Here is a 20,432-nt window from a genome sequence, read left to right on the forward strand (position 1 = left end):
TGGACTCCTAAGGTCCCTTCCAACCCTGATATTCTATGATTCTATGATCCAAATTTGTTTTGCTTTATGACCTCAAGAGGCATGACAAATCATCAGTATCTATCAATGCAGAAAGAATGGAAGCTGGAGAAGAGCTGTTTGGATTTCATGCTTTTTAAAACATTGTCTTTCTCTACAAAGCAACTGAGAACCAGGTTTGGAAGGATTAAATTTATTAGTAAATGCTGATTTCTCCATATGCATGCAAACTGATGAAAAATATTTCTATTAATAATTGAAATTTACAGATTAGTAAGAAAAATGCTGCTGAAAACTTAAGAGTTTAAGGATATTTACTGCATATATTTTGACATGTGATGTTGACAATTTGTGCTTTAATGGTTATAAGGCTTTAACTTTTTGAATCTCAGCATCTATTGCCATTAAATAATTTGTGTCTAACCCTCATTCTATAATTTTCCACAACTGTGAAAATTTAAATTGATAAAAAAATTTAAAATGCTTAAAACCAATATTATCCATCAAAATAATATAAAAAAATGTTGCCAAGCCTAGAGATAATATACTACATGTAGCACTATCAATACACCAAAGAAAATGAATCAGTGCTATAAATACTTGCTTCACAATACCTAGTTGCACTGAAGCCACTAATTCAAATCTTGAATTACATGGAATTTTCCAGCAAATCCTTAAAAACAAAGACTGAACTGTACAGTTGTATTAAAGAGCATACGATGCATTTCGCAGAAGGGGTGTGTGCTGGTGTCATTATACAAAGGTCTGAGCTATATCTAAAAGTCAAGTCAAACTAGCTACATTGCTCAGAGGAGTGAAAAATTCATACCCCTGAGACACAGAGTATGTCTGCTTGACAAAAAACCGTGCAGCAGTGAGCATCAGAGTCCAGGACTATGGACCTGGGCTTTGAGACTCACTGCCACAAGTTTTTTTTTGCCCGGTAAACAAACCCCTAGTTAAGTGGACATCAGCCCCAGTATGAACACCATTAGGTCGGTGGAGGATTTCTTCTGTCAATAATGCTACCGCCTCTTGAGAGGGCAGATTTACTAGTGACAGAAAAATCTCTTCTGTCACTGTAGCAACTATCTATACCACTGCAGCATACCTGCAGCACCGCAGCAGTACCAATGTAGCATTTGTAGTATAGACATACCCAAAGCTTCCCAGTCCTCAACACCCCACTGTTGTATAATATACTGTGTGCTAGTTTGCTACTGCCCTTCACTCTAGAATCCACTGCAGCCCTATATATAGCATGTGCCCCAAAAAAAGATATATACAAAGGATAAAACTATAGTGTATCCTCTACTTAACTGGGAATGGCTGCTTTATTGGGACATCTTCTAGGAAAAGAATTTAGCCTAATGATAGTAAATGGTAATGGATATTCTTTAAATCAGATTAAATATTACAGTAGAACCTCAGTTACAAATGGAGGTTGTTCGTAACTCTGAACAAAATGTTATGGCTGTTTTCAAAAGTTTACAACTGAACACTAACTTAATACAGCTTTGAAAATTCATTATGTAGAAGAAAAATGCTGCTTTCCCTTTTTTGGAGTTTATGTTTAACACTGTACTGTATTTGCCTTTTGGGGGGCGGGGGGGGGGAGAGCGGAGGTCTCTGCTGCTGCCTGATTATGTACTTCCAGTTTCAAATGAGGTGTATGGTTTACTGGTCAGTTCGTAACTCTGGTGTTCGTAACTCTGAGGTTCTACTTTAATAAGACAGTTTCTTAATAAGGATAAATTTAGCTACTCCCAAGTAACTTAATGATGATTAACCAGCTGGTAAATAAATGTGAACTTACAAGATCTAGTATTTTAATATTCAAGCTGCCAAATAAAGATTAAGGAAACTCAGGAAGCCTTAAGGATTATCTACACTTACATTTTATAGCGGTCTAACTTGCTAGCTCAGGGGTGTGAAAAATCACCTCGCTGAGTGCAGTAAGTCTGAGTGCTTTAAAGCACTAGTGAGGACAGGCTCCCAGCGCTCTCAGCTAATCCCCTCGTGGAGGTGGATTACCAGGAGTGCTGGGAAAGCTCTCTTCCAGCGCTCGCAGGCAACCACACTCGCACTTCAAAGTGATGCTGTGGGAGCGCTCCCGTGGCAGCGCTTTGAAAGTTTCCCGTGTAGCCATGCACTAAGGTATGGGCAGTGAGGTCCTATTGACTTATGGTGAAATGGCTCCAGTTGAGGAATATTCTCCTCCCTGCCCACTTCCATTTAAAAAACGGAAAACTAAATGCAAAAAGCAATGTTCATATAATATTAAGGGTACATGCTTATGTACTCATCAGGAAATGCCAAAGTTAAGGTTGAACATGCAACTAAAATTATGTCACCTTTTACATTTGCAATACAATGAAATCTTTAATTATTGGTAAACCTTAAAGGTTACCATAGTATCGTAATCAGCACTGGTGGAAGTTACACTACTATACAAGCTGTTATAGCATGTAGCAAATTAGTGGAGTTCTTTTAATAAATAACAGCCTCCTAATTCTGTGTAAGCCTAGAGTATCTCCACACGACATTACAAATACATAGTGTTGCTCAAATAATGTCATACAGATTGTTTCTCAAAACAATGGGGCCCTATGTATTCTGGGGTCAGAAATATGCTGCATAGCTCTGCTCCAAAATCAGAACTTTCATTTAAAAAAAACATTCCTAGCCATTATGGTAACAGAGAAAACCTTGAACACATGAAACAATGTTAACTGAAGCAGTATCATCTGCCTGCATTTGCAGAAAGCATGAAATGATAGCTCTAAGATGTGACCTGCCCCATTCATCTCTGTTAGGGCCCCTTTAGTCTTCACAGTTTAGCAGCTATATAACTTGGCATCTGGTCCAAGATGCCATGAAATTTGCCGTTTTGATGCAGCCAGGCACCAGACCTTAATTTTCTAACACACTGCCCTTTCGGGACCTTCCCGCAACTGCCTCTTGGTCTGCAGCTTTCTCCATAAAGGAAGGCCAATTGGTTTAATGTATGCTTCCTGCACTGTTCCATGTAGCCAAGCAGGAAGGGGTCTGGGAGCCACCTAGAGAGCACAGAGGAAAAAAATACTTATCCTCAGAAACAATCATGCTATAAATTAAACACATTTTATATCAATTAGCATTTTCAACCATGTGCCAGAGCTGTGGCTGTTTGTGGGGGATGGGAATGAAGAATATTTCATGTGGACAGGAATAAAATGTTGCAACGTAATTTGGTCTTACCGTGCAACTGAGTAAGTACACAGGACCTACATATGGCATCTTTTGTTATTGTGTAGTACTCTTTGTACTAACTCTTCCTAACTGTCAGGGTGGTCAAGCACTGGAATAAATTGCCTAGGGAGGCTGTGGAATCTCCATCACTGGAGATTTTTAAGAGCAGGTTAGACAGACACCTGACAGGGATGGACTAGATCCGGGGTGGGCAAACTTTTTGGCTTAAGGGCCACATCTGGGTGGGGAAATTGCATGCAGGGTCTAGGGGGTTGGGGTGCGGGAGGGAGTGGGGGGGGGGCTCAGGGCAGGGGGTTAGGATGTAGGAGGGATGCGGGGTTTACGAGGGGGCTCAGGGCAGGGGGTTGGGGTGCAGGAGGGGTTCAGAATGCAGGCTCCGGCCCGGCACTGCCTACCTGGAGTGGCTCTGGGGTGGCAGCAGCACACACTGGGGCTAAGACAGGCTCCCTGCCTGCCCTGGCCCCACGCTGCTCCCGGAAGCGGCCAGCACCACGTCCCTGTGGCCCCTGGGGGAGGGGGAGCAAAGGGCTCCGCACACGGCCATTGCCTGTGGGTACCTCCCCCGAAGCTCCCATTGGCCAGGAACGGGGACCCACGGCCAATGGGAGCTTCGGGGGAGGTACCCGCAGGTGACAGCGGCATACAGAGCCCTCTGCCCTGGCTCCCCCAGAGGTTGCAGGGACATGGTGTCTGCTGCTTCTGCGAGCAGCGCGGGGCCCACGGCGCTGGCAGTCCCACGGGCCGGACACAAAGCCCTGACGGGCCAGATCTAGCCCGCGGGCTGTAGTTTGCCCATCCCTGGTCTAGATAATACTTAGTCCTGCCATGAGTGCAGGGGACTGGACAGATGACCTCTCATGGTCCCTTCCAGTCCTATGATTCTATATCAGAAGCAGTCTATGAAGCACAAAGAAAAAATGTACTTAATAGTATACGACAGAAGTACATTAGAGAGAAATAGTTAAGTTTTCAATATCAATACAGATAAGATTTTATGATTAAAGTACAATTGCCTTGCAATATCCTACTCACTCAGTTGTCTGCGATAATACTTTACTTGGATGCCAGAAACTAAGATTAGTGTTTTTCTCTATCATCCTAATAAAAGGCAGGAAAATAGATTGTCTCCCGTTTGGTAAACTGTCATGATAATTTTTCTAAGATTGATTTATAACATGAACTCTGTCAATACTTTTGTCACTATCAGTGTGCTTCATTAATACATATATTACTATAAATACACTATTAGTATTATTTAATGCAGTAAAAATTTAAGTTTCTGACAGAACACCCTTTATATGGTATCCTGTTTTTACTTTTTGGTTTTTAAGTTCCTATTAAAAAACTGTGGGTTCCCAAAAGGTTTTTTTGCTCCTCCACATATCTTTACAAAGAAGGTTCTCTTCTGTTGAGAAGACAACTGGCTTATTGTATTGGGAAATTACACTGAAAAATACAAGGATTATGTTTTTCCCCCCACTAAATTATTTCAGTTATTGGAATATTTGGCCCCTCTTCTACAAACAGCTGCACGCAGACAAGACTTTTGTATCCGCTTGAAGGCCATGTGAGCTCAGTGGGGCTACATGCAGGAAAAACAGTCTACTTGAATGCATCTCTTTACAGGACTGGGACCATAGGGCCTACTTGTAATTACAGTAAGTACCAAGTTTTCATAAAAATGTGATTTTTCTAGTTGCTGATAGTAGTCCTTTAAATACTCAGCACCTGGAAAAATATTTTCAGGTTGCAGTATGGGAAAATTTAGTTTTCAACTTACTTTTAGTTTTAAATTCACATAACTTTCAAATAATTATTGTATATGCATAAATTGTTAAATTCTTGGGTGAAATTAAAGTTTATTATTTTAAGAATAGTACATCACCACCTACGCAGAGAAATTAAGTTTAAGACATTTTCAAGGTATTACATTAAAAAAAAAAAAGAGATCAGACACATTTCTACATAAAATAATTATATACATGTTTAATACAATGCTAAGTGTTTCCCCAAGAAACAGCATGTGAAAATTTTACATAATAAATTACTGTTCAGAGGCATATTTGTTTCAAATGTATACTAAAGGGGCATTGATACAATTTATAAAATATATCTTAAATGTAGCAGTCCATACAATTAGGACAAAATTAGAGTACCCAAGACTTAAAACATTACACGATGCTACACATATATACCTATGATTGGTTAAAATAATGTATTTGCATATGAATGTGAGATTAAATATGCTATCATAATGCATATGCACATGGAAACACTTTCAAAAATCTTGCACATCAACTTTAATTTTGGCATTTCCAGACTTCTGTGGGATTAACCGTATGACCTTAGCATTGTATTAACTTTTTTTCCTCCATGTAATTATTGTTAGTTTCAGGCTGAAGGATGAGAGGAAGGATGATCTGGGATAACAGTCCAGTCCAAGTGGACTGCAGCTACAGAAGTGCTGGGAAAAAAAAAAAAAATCAGAATTTCACCATTTCCTAAGGAAGCTATTTTGTAGGTTGCCTTCATCTGAAATTCCTTGACATTATCTGTCAATAATATACACGTCAAAAGAAAACTACATTTACACTGAAGATATATACATAGATAAAAAGACAACTTAAGTTAACATTCAAGTTCAAAACTTTTCCCATTAATGTCAATGAAGAATGAGCATCTACCGCCTCTAAATTTCTCTTATTAGTATGATGGTTCCTAACCTATAGAATGGACTCCATAGGGAAACACAAGACTGCTCTTGGGGGACTCTGAGGTCCCATCTGCATGTGACTGATGACATACCTAGCCTTATGGTACTGGTGGTAAAAAATAAAATAAAAAACCCCAACAAACGAACTTCTTCTGTTTCGAGTTGTGCCTTTTCCCCACTCTTTTTCCAACTGGTCCCTTGAGACTGGGGCACCATATAAATGGAGCAGCAGGAGATAACAGCAGGGAAACTGCCTTGTACTCCTGCCTCCATTGCAGAAGCACTCTATTCTGAATGTGGCAATATTCATAGTTGTTCTAATCTCTTAAGGTCTGAAGCAAAGTCATAGAAATTAATGGAAAGACTCCCACTGACTTCAACGGACTTAGGATCAGGCCCTTAAAAACACCTAGGAAGCCATCTCCTATCCAAAGGAATATTTCTTGAATGGGACACTTTCACAATATTCTAGTTCAGCCTTAGAGAGCTTTAGGTGGTAGTTAGCGATTTCTATTTACAACATAAGCTTGATTAACCAACATCAGTCTTATGAATGACCACTTACACAAACCTTTTTTTCCTGACACAAAAATACATAAAGCATATAACAAAAGTGGCACCAATGAAGAACAAGTAGACATCCCTTGACATGACAATGCCTTCAGTCCAATGGAAATAGCTCTGCAGTGGTTTGAAGGACAAGAAAGTGACCTAGTGCACCATACACAACTTATGCACTGTATCCACTATAATTTTGAGATGTTCAATTTTATGAACTTTTTGATTTTATGGACTCCTAAATTCCTATTTATTTAGTAAAACAGGGGTTCAGCTGTATTTGTATCTGGTATTTTTGAATTAAAAGTTCTAGATCAACTACTAATCAGGTTAAAACTGAGAGGTTTCTATTTGCTTTGTCCTAGAAACTCTCTACAAAATAGATTTTTGGAATGACTTATTTGTTGGGTGAGTTGGTTAGAACTGAAACAGACGTACAGCTTCTTTCATCCTTGAAGGTCCTTACCTATTTTTTACGAAGTCATGTGGATGAGTCCTGATGCTTCTTTCAGGTTGCTTAAAGGAAAGAGTAAGCCATGACCAGCTACTATCTTTGACTCCAACATTTCAAGTTCACTTAAAATTCTTTGGGTCTTTCAAACATATATCACTGCTGGAACCCATTAAAAGTAAAATTTCTGGACGCTACTAAAAATCAAGAATTGTAAATATTACAAAATAAACTGACTTTTAAAGAGTAAATTCTTGTGGCTCGTCCTTGTGTCCATATTTCTTTTCACCAACAAGAGCTATATGTTACCTCCAGAATGCTAAACTCCGGATGGTTTATGATCTACATTTTTAACTGTCATCAGCAATTATTACTGGCATCAGAATTATGACTGGCAGAATCCAGGGTACTCCAGCAAATGTAAGGGCTACACATATAACCATGCAGACTTGGAAATATCTATGTTATTACATTTTTAACAGCAAATTTACAATAAAGTAAGTGCTAGGTTAACTCCAGTTTAAAATGCACATTTTCTATGAGGAGAATGCACTATTTGGCTACAATGAAAAAAGTCTCCATTCCACATGCTGTGGTGAATGTGGCCTTTGCATTAGAGTCTTTTTTTATCTCATTAAGACATACAGAATTGGTATATGTAGATATGCCTTCCTGCTGCATAGTTGTCCTAATTCTGGAGGGGGTTGAAACAGGTTAAATATTGTTCCATTATTTGTTTTAAATACATTAATTTTAAACCTGTTTATATAAAATTATCAGTTACCTTCACATATGACTCCCAGTACACATATGACTCCCAGTACACTCATACACATAAAACTGTATATTCTTATGGATGCATATCTGATATCTTGGTGACATTTTATATAAATCATTGTCACAGAGTGACTGGCCTTTTAAATGGTGAAGATTAAGCCCCGCCTGTAACACACTTAGCTCACCTCCCCAAGTGGAGTAAACAAAGTCAAAGTCATGTAACTAAAATCATGAATTTTGGGGAGATAAAAACAGAAGCCTCTAGAGAGCCAGAAGAAAGAGAGAAGACACACAGCCTGGAGAGGCACATGGCAGGAGAAAGTCTGCCTGCAGCAAAGCCCAAGAACAAGAACTGTGGATTCCCTTAAAGCACGAGGAAGGAACAGAGTGTCCTGCAAGGGTGATTGGGAAGCCCCAAAAGGAATGGGTTTGGGCCTAAAGGGCCAAGGGAGACAATACTGTATAAAGACTTGATAAATTAGACCCCCAAAAAGGAGGCTAATACTTTAAAGAGATAAAGCTGTGGATAAACTATTGGGAGAATCAGGAGGAACCTGAGCGCAGGGTGCTGTGGTGTAAGAGGGTGTGCTCTCAGATGGCACCCTCTCACAACTGGTACCAGCAATGAGATGACCAGATCCCCATCCCATCAAGGAGCAATGATTGAGCAGAAAAGGCACAGACCCCTTCCTCAGCTGTGAGATATTCACCCCCCTAAGATGGCATATAGAGTGGTAGCAGCAACCCTGGGAGCTCCATCTCTTGTTTTGGGAAATGCCCAAGCAGCAGCCACAACACAGAGGAGATCAAGTGACTAGAAAGCATCAGCCACTGTAGACATAAAAAGGGAAGGCAGTTTGGGATCCTGCCAATTGTGTGTACTGACTGTGAGCAGGAGGGGCATGTAAGATGGGTCTGCCCCATATGAACAATGACTAAGACATATCTGGTCTTGCAGTGCACTAAGAAAATTGGGGAGGACCAGACCAATACTGTAAAGATACTCTGTCATGCAATGGAGGGGGCCCAGGGTACTGCAAAGTCTAAACAAAGGACTATTTGGACCCAGTCTGGGGCAAGAAAGAGTGAAGCCTAACGGGCAATCTGTTTTGGTTGTGGGAAAGTAGAGCACATATAAAGGTAACCCCTGTTAAAAAATTGGACTGTGGGTGAAGGACTGTAGCTACGCAGAAGAAATAGTCTATAGGAACAGACAAGTATGGGGTAATCAAGGAAACATACCCAGTGTGTAAACTTAAAGGAGAGGGGTTGGCCATGGGTTTTAAACTTCCTGATACCTAGGGAAAATTCCCTGATGTCAAAAGCTTGGGGACCTTGAATAATTTGTTAAAAAGGAACTACATCAGACCACTCAAGGGGCAGAAGGGGGAGTCCTAAAAGCTTCCCTAAATGACAATAGAGCTCCTAAATGGGGGATGCCAAAAAAAAAAAAAAAAAAGGAACTTGATTCAAGGGACCTGAAAGGCCAGTGAAAAGCTGGCAACAAGAACCATATTGCAGTCAGTTTTACAAACTGCAGGTACAGATGCCATCTTTTTGGAAAGAATTAGATGACCAGAAAAAGGTTCATGAGGCACATATTCAAGAAATAAGATGGAAACACTCCCAAACTGTGGAGGGGCTAACCATATAATGGGAATGAACCAAAAAAATAGAAGCAGTCCCTAAAGCAGGGATGGGCAAACTACGGCCCACGGGCCTGATCCACCCCACGAGCCATTTTAATCCGGCCCTTGAACTCCAGCTGGGAAGCACAATCGGGGGCAGCTCTACACGGCTCCCAGAAGCAGCAGCATGTCCCTCCTCTGGCTCCTATGCGTATGGGGCAGCCAGGGGGCTCGGCTCTGCAGGCTACCCCTACCCCAAGCACCACCCCCACAGCTCCCATTGGCCAAGAATCGCAGACAATGGGAGCTGCAGGGGCAGCACCTGCGGACGGGGTAGCCTGCAAAGCAGAGTCGCCTGGCCGCGCCTCCGCATAGGAGCTGGAGAGGGGACATGCCGCTGCTTCCAGGAGCCGCTTGAGGTAAGCGTCGCCCAGAGCCTGCATTCCTGAGCCACTGTCCCACGCACCAACCCCCTACCCCAGCCCTGATCCTCCTCCTGCCCTCAGAGCCCCTCGGTCCCAGCGCAGAGCACCCTCTTACACCCCAAACCCCTCATCCCCAGCCCCACCCCAGAGCCCACACCGCCAGCTGGAGCCCTCACCCCCTCCCCGTATCCCAACCCCCTGCCCCAGCCCAGAATCCCCTCCCGCACCCCAACACCAATTTCGTGAGCATTCATGGCCTGCCATATAATTTCTATACCCAGATGTGGCCCTCGGGCCAAAAAGTTTGCCCACCCCTGCCCTAAAGGTAAAGGAGATTTGGGAACAGGAACGTTCAAAGCGGCTACTGAGGTCAGGAGGAAACATTTTTCACATATGAAGGGATGTATCAGAACTTGGATAGTGGCTCCGGACAACTGAACCAATTACAGCATGCTCTGGGCTGGAACCCTGTCAGAGATGCACAGTTCCAAATGTGAAACTGGAATAATGTACAGTATGATTTTGGGGGTATTCTTTTCACAACAAAGAGAGGCACCACAAAGCTGAACATTTGGAAAATTGGAATTCTTGAGTTGGTTACAGAAAGAAATATAGCTGGAAACCCTAGAATGCTGTAAAGATGCCATAAGAGGAAAACCAAATTACTTCCAGTATTGATGCAAATTTAGTTCAGCACATTATATAACAAAAATTCTTCAAGTATATCAGACAGATATTAAAAACTAAACAGCTCCTTTGTAAGAGGGAATAATCCAACAAAGTACACTCATGGAGCTAATGCATGAACTGCCTTTTTTTTTTTAAATCTGTATTTTAAACCTAATTTACAATAATCTGTTATAGACTACTTTAATGTAATACATCTTCAACTGACTTTATGATTAAAGTGTGCAGTGTATAAGCACTGACTGATAGTCGTAAGCATATCCCTAGATAAACTTAATTATGAGACCAAAATCTGCATCTCAGTCCTGATACAGGGATAAGCAGGTCTCTGCAAGCGTAATGGGGTTTTTTTAAACCACCACCAAGAGGTATAGTGTTTATATGTAAACAACACAGTTATATAATAATACCATGAACAAAGGTCTGTCATCCCTGTCAATTTAGGATCAATCACAAATTCTAAGAGAACTGTACAGATATAATGTTGCCATGCAGCTGCTCAGCTGAGGTAGATGCTTGAAGAGATTATTAAGAACTAGGCATTAATCAAAGATACATCTATTACAGCACTATAACCCATTATCAGTTGTTACTATATTTTCTTACTGTGATCATCCTTCAAAATTCTGAAAGGTTAGAATTTCTCAGTCTTATAGTTTAGGTCTTTGTTCAACGCAAAATGAAATAAGATTACCACAAAAGGCTACTTTAAGTAGTATTACAGTTTAACACAAAACAGGAGAAAATTCGATGTTGAGATCAACATTCCAAATTAGTGATTTTCCTTTCCTTTAATTCTAAACATAGTCTCCGTATCTGACAAAAAGTTTACCTAGAGATGTTCTGATATGGTTTTATTCAGGTGAGGATTGAGTATCTTTAGTTTATATATAATATTTGAAAAACCCATTAATTTTTTAAAAATTTTTCAAAGTTATTTCCAAATAATGAGAGAGTTAATACTGTAATAGAATGCTGGAAAGGATAAGGATCCCACCAGACCACCTGTTGACATTGGCACTTAGGACTTCAGTTTTTTCCTGACTTGGTAAACTATTTTTTCTTTTAATCCTTTTGTGATGTAACTCACACCCAACTCAAGGTCTATGATGGGATCAAGGGAATCAGGAAGTGGGAAATGAAAGCATTGTTAGGAGTACAGAGGGAGGACTGGGGACAGATGGGCAGAAATGAAGGATAAAAAGGGAATTTAAATGGTCATGATATTAACAAGATGTATGTATGTCACAACTTACAAGCTAAGTGAGTGAGGTGTGTTTATCCCTTCTTCCTCATGCCCACATTTTGTCTTATTTGACTGAAAGCATCTTAGGGCTGGGACACATCTTATTTAGCTAAAGCACTCCACACACTTTGAACTTTACACATTAATAATGTAAAGCAGAAAAATTCAAAGTCTACTCCTCTGACACTATAGTGATGACAGGCTGATATACCCACAGAGAATGGGAAACAGAGGAAGACGATGCCAGCAGCTCCATTTGAAATAAAAATAATAGTGCTACTAAAGAAGTCTAGTAATTTTTATTAAATAAAATTTCTAAGGAAAAGCATAGGTCTTAGTATTTATTTTCATTTAAAGTCTTGCAACATTAATGATACTTACATTTACAATTTCAAAGAATTCCAGCGGAGCAGTGTGGCCAGATCCCACACAATATTTGAAAAGTTAGAGGCTATCAGGCAGCATTCAGAAATTTGAAACACTAAGAATTCTTGATCATTTTGTGTCAGTCTGAACATTACCTAAACAGCAGCATAATATGTATCTTTCCTTGTTCTTTATCTTTGTTGTATAATAATATATTTGCTGTAGAATTAATCACCATCTGCTTATTCCCCCACTTGAATTCATGACCCTCTGTTTCACATAGCCAATCAGTCCCTCAACAGGAAGTCACATGCTGTCTAGAAAGTGTTATAAGGTTACAACAAATCTATACTGACTTTAGCATAGGGCACCTGAAATCTTGAAAGTACCAAGAAAGACAGGTAAAGGTAACTGTCAATGGTCCCAAGTCAACTGTCCAAGAATCACACAAACTTACCAAATCACCAATAACATGCTCATATCGCTATACTACTGACCAATGCAAAAGGCAGCCAACGGACCTCCACAACAGAGGAGGAGAAAATGGTGTTGCTGCAGACAATTATTTGGGTGAAGAATCAGCAAGGACAGATTAAATCAAACATTGCTAAACTGCCTCACATAATAAAGAGCAAATAAAGAGAAATACAGTCTATAAGACAGAGAAGTACACTAGGTTCTAAATAAACACTTTTTTTAAAAAAAATTTCCCCATTAAACAATGGCTAATACCTAAAGGAAGGTTATTGAGTACATTTTAAATCTGACTTTTTTTTAAGTTTGCTGTGTCAATAAAGTTGCATGTTCCTCAGAAAGAAATCATGTGTGCAACAGTGCGCACGCACAGAACTTTACAGGCAAAACAAGAGACTTACGACTGCAGGTCCTGAATTTGCAAATTTTTTATTTTTATTTTTAACTACTATCAGGCATAACAATTACTACCAGTAGTCTCACTGGATCCTGTTTACCAATCTGTAATTCTGACCACATTAGTGAATATTGTATTAAGAGTCTTTATTCATGATGCACGGTTTTTGACACTATATACAAGAGGGTGGCAACAAATGAGTTAATGGCCAAGTCCTCTGTTTTACATATTACTGCAGATATTTTAAACATTTTAATTTACAATTAGGTCTGAAACATTTGATATACTAATTTCAATTTACAACTAAGTAAGCTATTTAAAGCAACATTAACTTCCTAAATTCCAACTCCTTGACACATCATAGGTGTGAGAACAAATTGTTCTAGTACAGGAACACAGAGAGGTTTAGGATAAGATTCCAGAAGACTGCTATAGAGTCTCCTTCTCTCCTCATGCTGCTTGCTCTTTCCATGCTCAGAAAGTCCTGCTTTGAATTATGTTATCTCAGTCTCTCTGTATACGGTCAGCGGCTGTACATGAACCCCAAATGAACAGGCTATGTAAGTCCCTAAAATTTTTAGTTGGAAAATATTTCTTGTTTACAGGTAGCAATATCGTCTTTCAGAGAGAGAGAGAGAACACTTACTACTTTTTCCTCAAATACCTAAGAGAGACTACATCCTCAGAGTAATGCACTAACTAAGATTTAAAAACACACACACAGACACACCAAGGAAAACCAATATATATACTAGAAGAGAATCTCATTAGTTCTACTTCATTAATCTGCACAGCCAGTAACAACCAAAAAAAGTCTCACTCCAGCGCTCACATGGAGACCTGCTGAAACCAATGGTGCTCTGCATGGATGTAGGGGGTTCACTCATTTACATTCAGTTGCAGTATCTAAACCTCATTTCAAACCAAACTACACTTTCAAAAGTGAACAAAGGGCATTTTGTGATTCTGTATCCTTGATGGGGCGGGGGTGGGGGGGGAGAGAAACTCAGGAAACATCAATTAGTATGGTTCTACTTTTTTTAAAAAAAAATCCACACACTTTCAAATAAGGAGGTTTGAATTTATGATTTAAATGCAAATCAAGGGCTCCTACAAGCACTTATGCACATGAGTAACTTTACAGGATCAGGGCTCAGTTTTGTAATGGAAAAAAATTCCAATCTGAAACTCTGAATGCTCAATTTCAACCTAGAGAGATTGGTTATAACCAAGCTATACATCCTGAAAATAGGGTATATATCAAAAGGATAACTATAATTACAGCTGCACACGTCTCACAAACTCTCTCCTATTATAATATTCCTCTTTTGTAAAGATTTCCTAAAGTCTTCTTAAAGTCAATGCAAATGTTTGTTTTTAAACCAAGGAACTGATACTGGGCCATGACAATTCAAGTTTCTTACAATTCTGTGGGTACAACAAAACTACCGTTTATATTTCCATTCTTGTCTTCTTAATGGTCTCTAGGAATTCACAGTTCACAGCACCCAGAAAAACAGAAACTGGTAAGTGATACCTACATATACCATTCAACAGAGGAAAAACTGAACGACCCCACTTCTTTATCCAAGAAGTTTCCAAATAAACAATCCACCACACATTGCCAACCCTTTACTGTCTCATGAATTACAAGCGACTAAACTCGACGTGGAAAGTCATAATGGGAAGTGCAATGGATTCCTCATAAGCAACAAATTTTGATGGATGCATATTATATAATGCCCACACCTTCTGTTGTCCATAGTCTGACACACATGCCTTAAACAGCTGAGATGTCTCTTGAGACTCCCACAGTTAAGGCTTCACCAAAATCATTTACATTAGGTTCTTCAAAATAGCGCTTGTGTCAGACCAGTTAATAATTAGCCTAACTCGGTATTTCTTGGTCCCAGAGAGTAATGTTTAATAAGCACTACGTGTACAGTATGTATAGGCGCACATACTACCTTTCCGATCTCCTTTGTTTTGGTGGCAGCAAAAATCGAGACATCCCTAGAGCCGCCTCCTCTCTCCTCTGCACTGGGCTCCTCAGCAAATCTCCGCTGCCCTGCTGCATTCAGCATTTGGCTCCAGTTTGCTGCCCCACCCCCGGGGATGCCAAGGGCTGCAGACATGCGGAGGAGGCGGCGGCTGTTATCTGTCTGCGGCGCCTTTGCTCTTCGCTCCCCCCTCCATTGCACCACCCGAGAGGGGGCGGACTCCCCGCGCCTCCCGGCACTCAGGCGGCACCGGGGCCATGCCTGAGGGGGAACGCCCCCGGCACAGCGGGTCACTCACCGGCTCCTCAGAGGGTCTCTCCCCTCCGCTTCTTCTCCCCACATCCAGCACCTCCATCTGCCCCCAGACCCCGAGAGAAGCGCTGGCTAGGGCGAGGAGCGGGGTCTGGCCACGTCCGGGGTGGGGAGTGGGATCTGGCCGGGCTCTACAGCGGACGCTCGGTCGCTGCCCTTTGTTCAGCGGCGCGGCTCCCCCTCAGCCCGGGCTGGGCCTCCCTCCCTCTCCGCGCGCCGCACGCGCCGGCCCGGCCTGCAGCCCAGTCCCGCTCAGCTCGTGTCCAGCGGCCGACGCCAGCGGCCGCAGCAGCAGCAGCTCCTCAGGCCGGCGACCCGGAAATTCATTGACAGCAGCCGGGGCCAGCGGCGCCCGGACGGGAAGCGGATCTGCCGGCCCAGGGGGAGGGAGTGGGGCGGGGCCGGCTCGGTCTGTGCCTGTGCGGAGCAGGGACGGCTTTGGAGCCGTGCGACGCGCTGGAGGATGCGTCCCGGCCTCCCAGGAGGAGGCGAGTCCAGACGCCACCCGGTAAGAGCGGTGGACGGAGCCGAACTCGGGCCGGGGCCGCCCGCCAGCTCCGCCCTGAGCCGCTAAACAAGCAGCTTAGCGGCGCCCTGTTATCTAATGGGGGAACCGACCTGGTGAGAGGGGGCCCGAGCCCCCCATTCTGGCCCCACCGCGGCTGCAGCCAGCGAGCATCAGCTCCTGTCGCAGCTTTGAGGAGGGGCAGAGATCAACAGGCCAGAGAAAAGTTTGGAGGCCGTCTCCCCGCCCGAGCTGGAGAGAGAGGGGACGGGGTTGGAGTGTCCCTGCCGCGCCTTTGCCTTCCGGGGCATCGGAGAGGTTTCCCCGCCTAGCCCCCCCTCTCCCCACAGACCTCTTCCCCGGGACAGCTTTGAGAGCGGGCTCGCTCGTGCTCAGCCTCGTCTCGCCCAGGGGAGCCTGGAAGGGCTTGGGGTGGGGTTTCTCGGTGTGCGTCTCTGCCCCTTCAGGTGAGGGGGGTGGAGTTTGCTCTGCTGTTCGCGCTCTCACTGAAACAATCGCTCATCTCAGTTCTGCGCAGAGTTAAATTTTCCTTCAATTCAACGACCCCACTCGCTTGTGACAGGCAGACACCCCAGACGCTGTGCTGTGTTATAGAGACCTCCACTTAATGGTTTTTCTGTTGAGCGCTCCCGCAGTAGCTGTAGAACCCTTACTCACATATGTAGATCCACTATCTTCAGTGGCCCTGCTCACGTCAGTAAGAAATACTTCCTTCGCTAAATGTTTGCAGAATCTGGCCCTTAACTAATCGCTGTGTGCAGATTATCTCTGGTTAACCTATGGGGCAGTGTGTGCAACACTGAGCTCTGAAAGAGGAGGAAGTGATGTATTCTGTTCCCATCTCCGATTCTCAGAAATGATGGGTTTGTTGATTGATAGAAAAGATAATGACGAATGTATGTAGTTGTTTGTACCCAAAAGGATGCCCAAACCAATTGTAAATACAAATAAAAGGAGTTTCTGTGACACAAGTCAAGTCAGAGGGATGTGTGTGTATTAAAAATTATATTTTTGAAGCTAAAACCTAGAAGTAAGGCTTGGGAGGGAACTCTGTAGAGTAATATAGTATGTACTACTTCCTTCACCTATTATTCAGATCTCAAGAGAAGCCAGCAACTCTGAGGTGAACCTTGGTTCTTTTTCCTCTTTTGGGAGACCACTAAAGCAAAGACTTCATTACAAAGAAAGGATGGGAGGTGATTGGGAAGGGTCAAAAGACCTTCACTAGAAAACAAATCAAAGCAATTTAAATCACTGATTTTAATCGTGAGTTAAATCAGCAAGCCTTGATTGACTTCAGTCATCAATTTTAATCTTGTTTTGCATTTGTACTTTTTAGTTATCTTCCTAAGGGTTGTTTCTCATTGGTTAGTAACCCTTACAACATGTTGATTTGCAACTAAATGTAGCCTTTGCACTAAAGTTGGTCCTTCTTTTTGCTAACCAGGAAGATATGCTATATCAATAGACCTTTATTTAAGCAATTAAGCTTAACTTCCATTTATTCAAATTCTTATTCAAATTCTTAACTTTTACATTGTTTATGTTAGAAAATAGTGAATAATGCATTCCTTACTTCAATGGTCCCTAAACTTTTCAAGGTTGCACCTCCCCTTACGCCTATCTGTACCTCTCCCCGCTCCTGCCTCCTCCCCCCTGGGCCCAGGAGCAGGGCCATGGCTTGTGGGGGAGGGACATGGACAGGGGTAAGGGGACCAAGGCTGGGGCCCCGGGAGCGAGGCCGGCTGCCAGGGCCAGGAGTGGAGCTGGGTGGCGCTCCTTCCCCCGCTTCCTTTTGGGGCTGGCCTGGGCCTCCGCCGCACCTCCCTAGGGCGGGTATGCCCCACAGTTTGGGGACCTTTTTACTTACTAGACAGGGGTGAAAGTAACTTAAAGGACTTACCAATACACAGGGCGGCTGGGGTCCTGGGTAAGGTGGAGTGGTTCTGGGCTCCCGGAAGGTGGGGGAGGCGCCTCGGTTAGAAGGGGCGCGGGCTAGACTCCCCCAGCCAACCCTTCACTGCTGCCTGGCCTGCACCACCTGGGGCTCTGGTGGTGATTTAACAAGCCCAGGGCTCTGCCCTCTGCCTTTTAAATTGCTGGGCCCCAGGGAAGCTGTCCCTTTTGCGCCCCCCGATAGATGGCATACATATTCCGATTCTGGCACCAGCCCACCTAGCCTCCGAGTACTTTAATCGGAAGGGGTATTCTCAATGGTTCTCCAGGCGCTTGTGGATCACCGTGGGCATTTCATTGACATTAACGCAGGCTGGCCCGGAAAGGTGCATGATGCACACATCTTTCGGAATGCTGGCCTGTCAGGAAGCTGCAAGCTGGGACTTTTTTCCCAGACCAGAAGATCACCTAGGGGAAGTCAAAATGCCCATTGTGATCCTTGGAGACCCCGCTTACCCTTTAATGCCGTGGTTCAGGAAACCCTACACAGGGAGCCTTGACAGCAGCAAGGAGTGGTTCAACAACAGGCTGAGTCAGTGCAGAATGACTGTGGAGTGTGCTTTTGGCTGTTTAAAGGGCCGCTGGCGTTCTCCATATGGGAAGCTGGACCTGGCCGATAAAAGCATCCCCACGGTTATATCCACGTGCTGTACCCTCCATAACGTTTGTGAAGGGAAAGGTGAAAGATTCACTCAGGCATGGAACTCGGAGGTTTAACACCTGAAGGCTGAATTTGAACAGCCAGATAGCAGGGCTATTAGAGGGGCCCAGCGTGGGGCTGCAAGGATTAGGGATGCCTTGAGGGAGCAATTTGAGGCTGAAAACCACCAGTAATGTTTGGTGCCCTGCACGGGAGTGAATTGCAGTGGTTCCAATGTTAGTAGGAATCTGTGTTTGCTACGCTGACTTGCAGTGCCTGTTTCTTTCCTGGGCTAAGGTATCTTTTACTTTATGCAATAATAAAGAATGTTTTCAAAGGCAAAAAATCCATTTATTGAAAAGAAACACAACTTCTTGGGGAACAGAAAGGGCAAGGGGGTGGGGTGGGGTGGGGTGGGGAATGGTACAATCACAGATTTGCGTATGTCCTGTTGTTATACTCAGCCTTCCTGTCTGGACTGCTGTGCAATGAGTGCTGCACTTCAGGATGGCTATACTGCATGGTGATGGGGGTTGAGTGCAGAGGGTAAGGGTTGTAGTTTTCAGGGCTGGGTAGTGAAGCTACAGGTGTTGGAGGCAGCTGGTGGCAGTAAGAACCCGGATGTTGGGGAAAGTGGGTTGGAGATGGCATGGGGCACAAGGGAAAGAATTTTGGGACAAGGGCTGCAGGGGTGGGGCAGGCATGGTAGTGCTCTGCCTGTATGGCTACGAGTGCCTGGATCGAGTTCGCTTGGTGCTCCATTATGCTTATCAGCCGATCCGTGCTTTGCTGCCAGAGCACCGCACTTTTGTGCCGGCTCTCCTCATTCTGCAGGCGGATCCTCCTTTCACTGTCCCGCATCTTCTGCACTTTTCTATTTTCATTACTTGAATGCTGCATTACTTCATGCAACATGTCTTCCTTGCTTCTACATGGCCTCTTTCTGATTCTTTGGAGTCTTTCGGCCAGTGATAACACAGACGGCTGAGATCTCAAAGTTGCATCTGTAAAGGCAAATTGCAACACTTAACAGAGGCAGCATTGTTCACACCAGACAGAGCAATGATTCCCCCGTACTTAAGGGCAAGCACAGTCTACACAATAGCATAATTTGCTCATCCCAAACCAAGCACACATAACCCACAGGAGCCCCAAAATGGTGAGTAAGCACAGCGTAAGTGTGACTGATTGTTTCACGGCTATACTGTCCTCCGGGTTTCTGTGCCTTGGGAAGAGCCAACAGCGGCAGGGGGCTCCTATACTGAACACTGTCCCCACATTTTCCACACGAGTTCGTCCTGGAAGATATCTCGCTGCTGAGGGTGACCTGGGAAGCAAGGGAGGGTTTTCTACGGCAATGCGGATTCCACCCTGGCCCATATGCAGCTTGCCTGTGTGCAGCAATGGTCCCCCCGCCCTTCACGGCACAGTGGCGTGGACAAGTTAGCCTTACTGGGAGAAGAAACACAGTGGCTCTCCCGAGAAACCTGTGCAAGCGCATTGCCCAAGTTCCGGATGAGGCCTTTGAAGAGATCACTGAGGCCGATTACCATGATGTGAGAGAGCACATCAACACCCTATTCCACATCTAGGCATGCATGCAGTCCTAACCCTCCTCACCCCAAGAGCCCGCACCAAATAACTTCCTTCCCAAAATAGAAGCCACTTACCAGGAACCTCCTCTGGTGTTTGTCCTTCCCCAAGTACCGGCCTCTGCGACTGGCTACCTTCCTCCTGGCTTGAGAACAGCTCCTGGCTGCATGCATCTAGGGATTCCGGGGTGTCTTCCGCTGCCTCAGCACCCTCGCTCCCGCTTTCCTCCTCCTCCTCCCACCTTGTTGAACTGGGCTCTGAAGTGTCCATGGTGGTACTCAGAATGGAGGTGGGGTCGCTTCCAAGTATCGCGTCTAGCTCTTTGTAGATTCATAGATTCATAAGATACTAAGGTCAGAGTGGACCAATATGATCATCTAGTCTGACCTCCTGCACAACGCAGGCCACAAAAT

General features: G+C 43.7%; 2 protein-coding genes across 7 annotated transcripts in view; one reads left to right on the forward strand and one right to left on the reverse strand.

Annotated features, from left to right (window-relative positions):
• The window catches only part of ANKIB1 (ankyrin repeat and IBR domain containing 1), a 167,111-nt gene extending 151,524 nt beyond the window's left edge, over positions 1–15,587 (reverse strand). For all 3 annotated transcript variants that reach the window (XM_074945934.1, XM_074945935.1, XM_074945933.1), the window contains exon 1: positions 15,291–15,587. The gene's annotated coding sequence lies outside the window, so the exon portion shown is untranslated. The remainder of the gene's footprint in view (positions 1–15,290) is intronic.
• A 99-nt stretch (positions 15,588–15,686) lies between these two features.
• KRIT1 (KRIT1 ankyrin repeat containing) overlaps positions 15,687–20,432 on the forward strand; it is a 47,930-nt gene continuing 43,184 nt past the window's right edge. For 3 of the 4 annotated variants that reach the window (XM_074945938.1, XM_074945937.1, XM_074945940.1), the window contains exon 1: positions 15,687–15,812. Coding sequence is in view for 1 of the 4 variants with exons in the window: in XM_074945939.1 (XP_074802040.1) it covers positions 15,768–15,812 (45 nt within the window). In the remaining 3 variants the exon portion in view is untranslated. The remainder of the gene's footprint in view (positions 15,813–20,432) is intronic. The other variant, XM_074945939.1, reaches the window with a different exon arrangement.

Source organism: Natator depressus, chromosome 2, assembly GCF_965152275.1.
Source record: "Natator depressus isolate rNatDep1 chromosome 2, rNatDep2.hap1, whole genome shotgun sequence".
Lineage (NCBI taxonomy): Eukaryota > Metazoa > Chordata > Testudines > Cheloniidae > Natator > Natator depressus.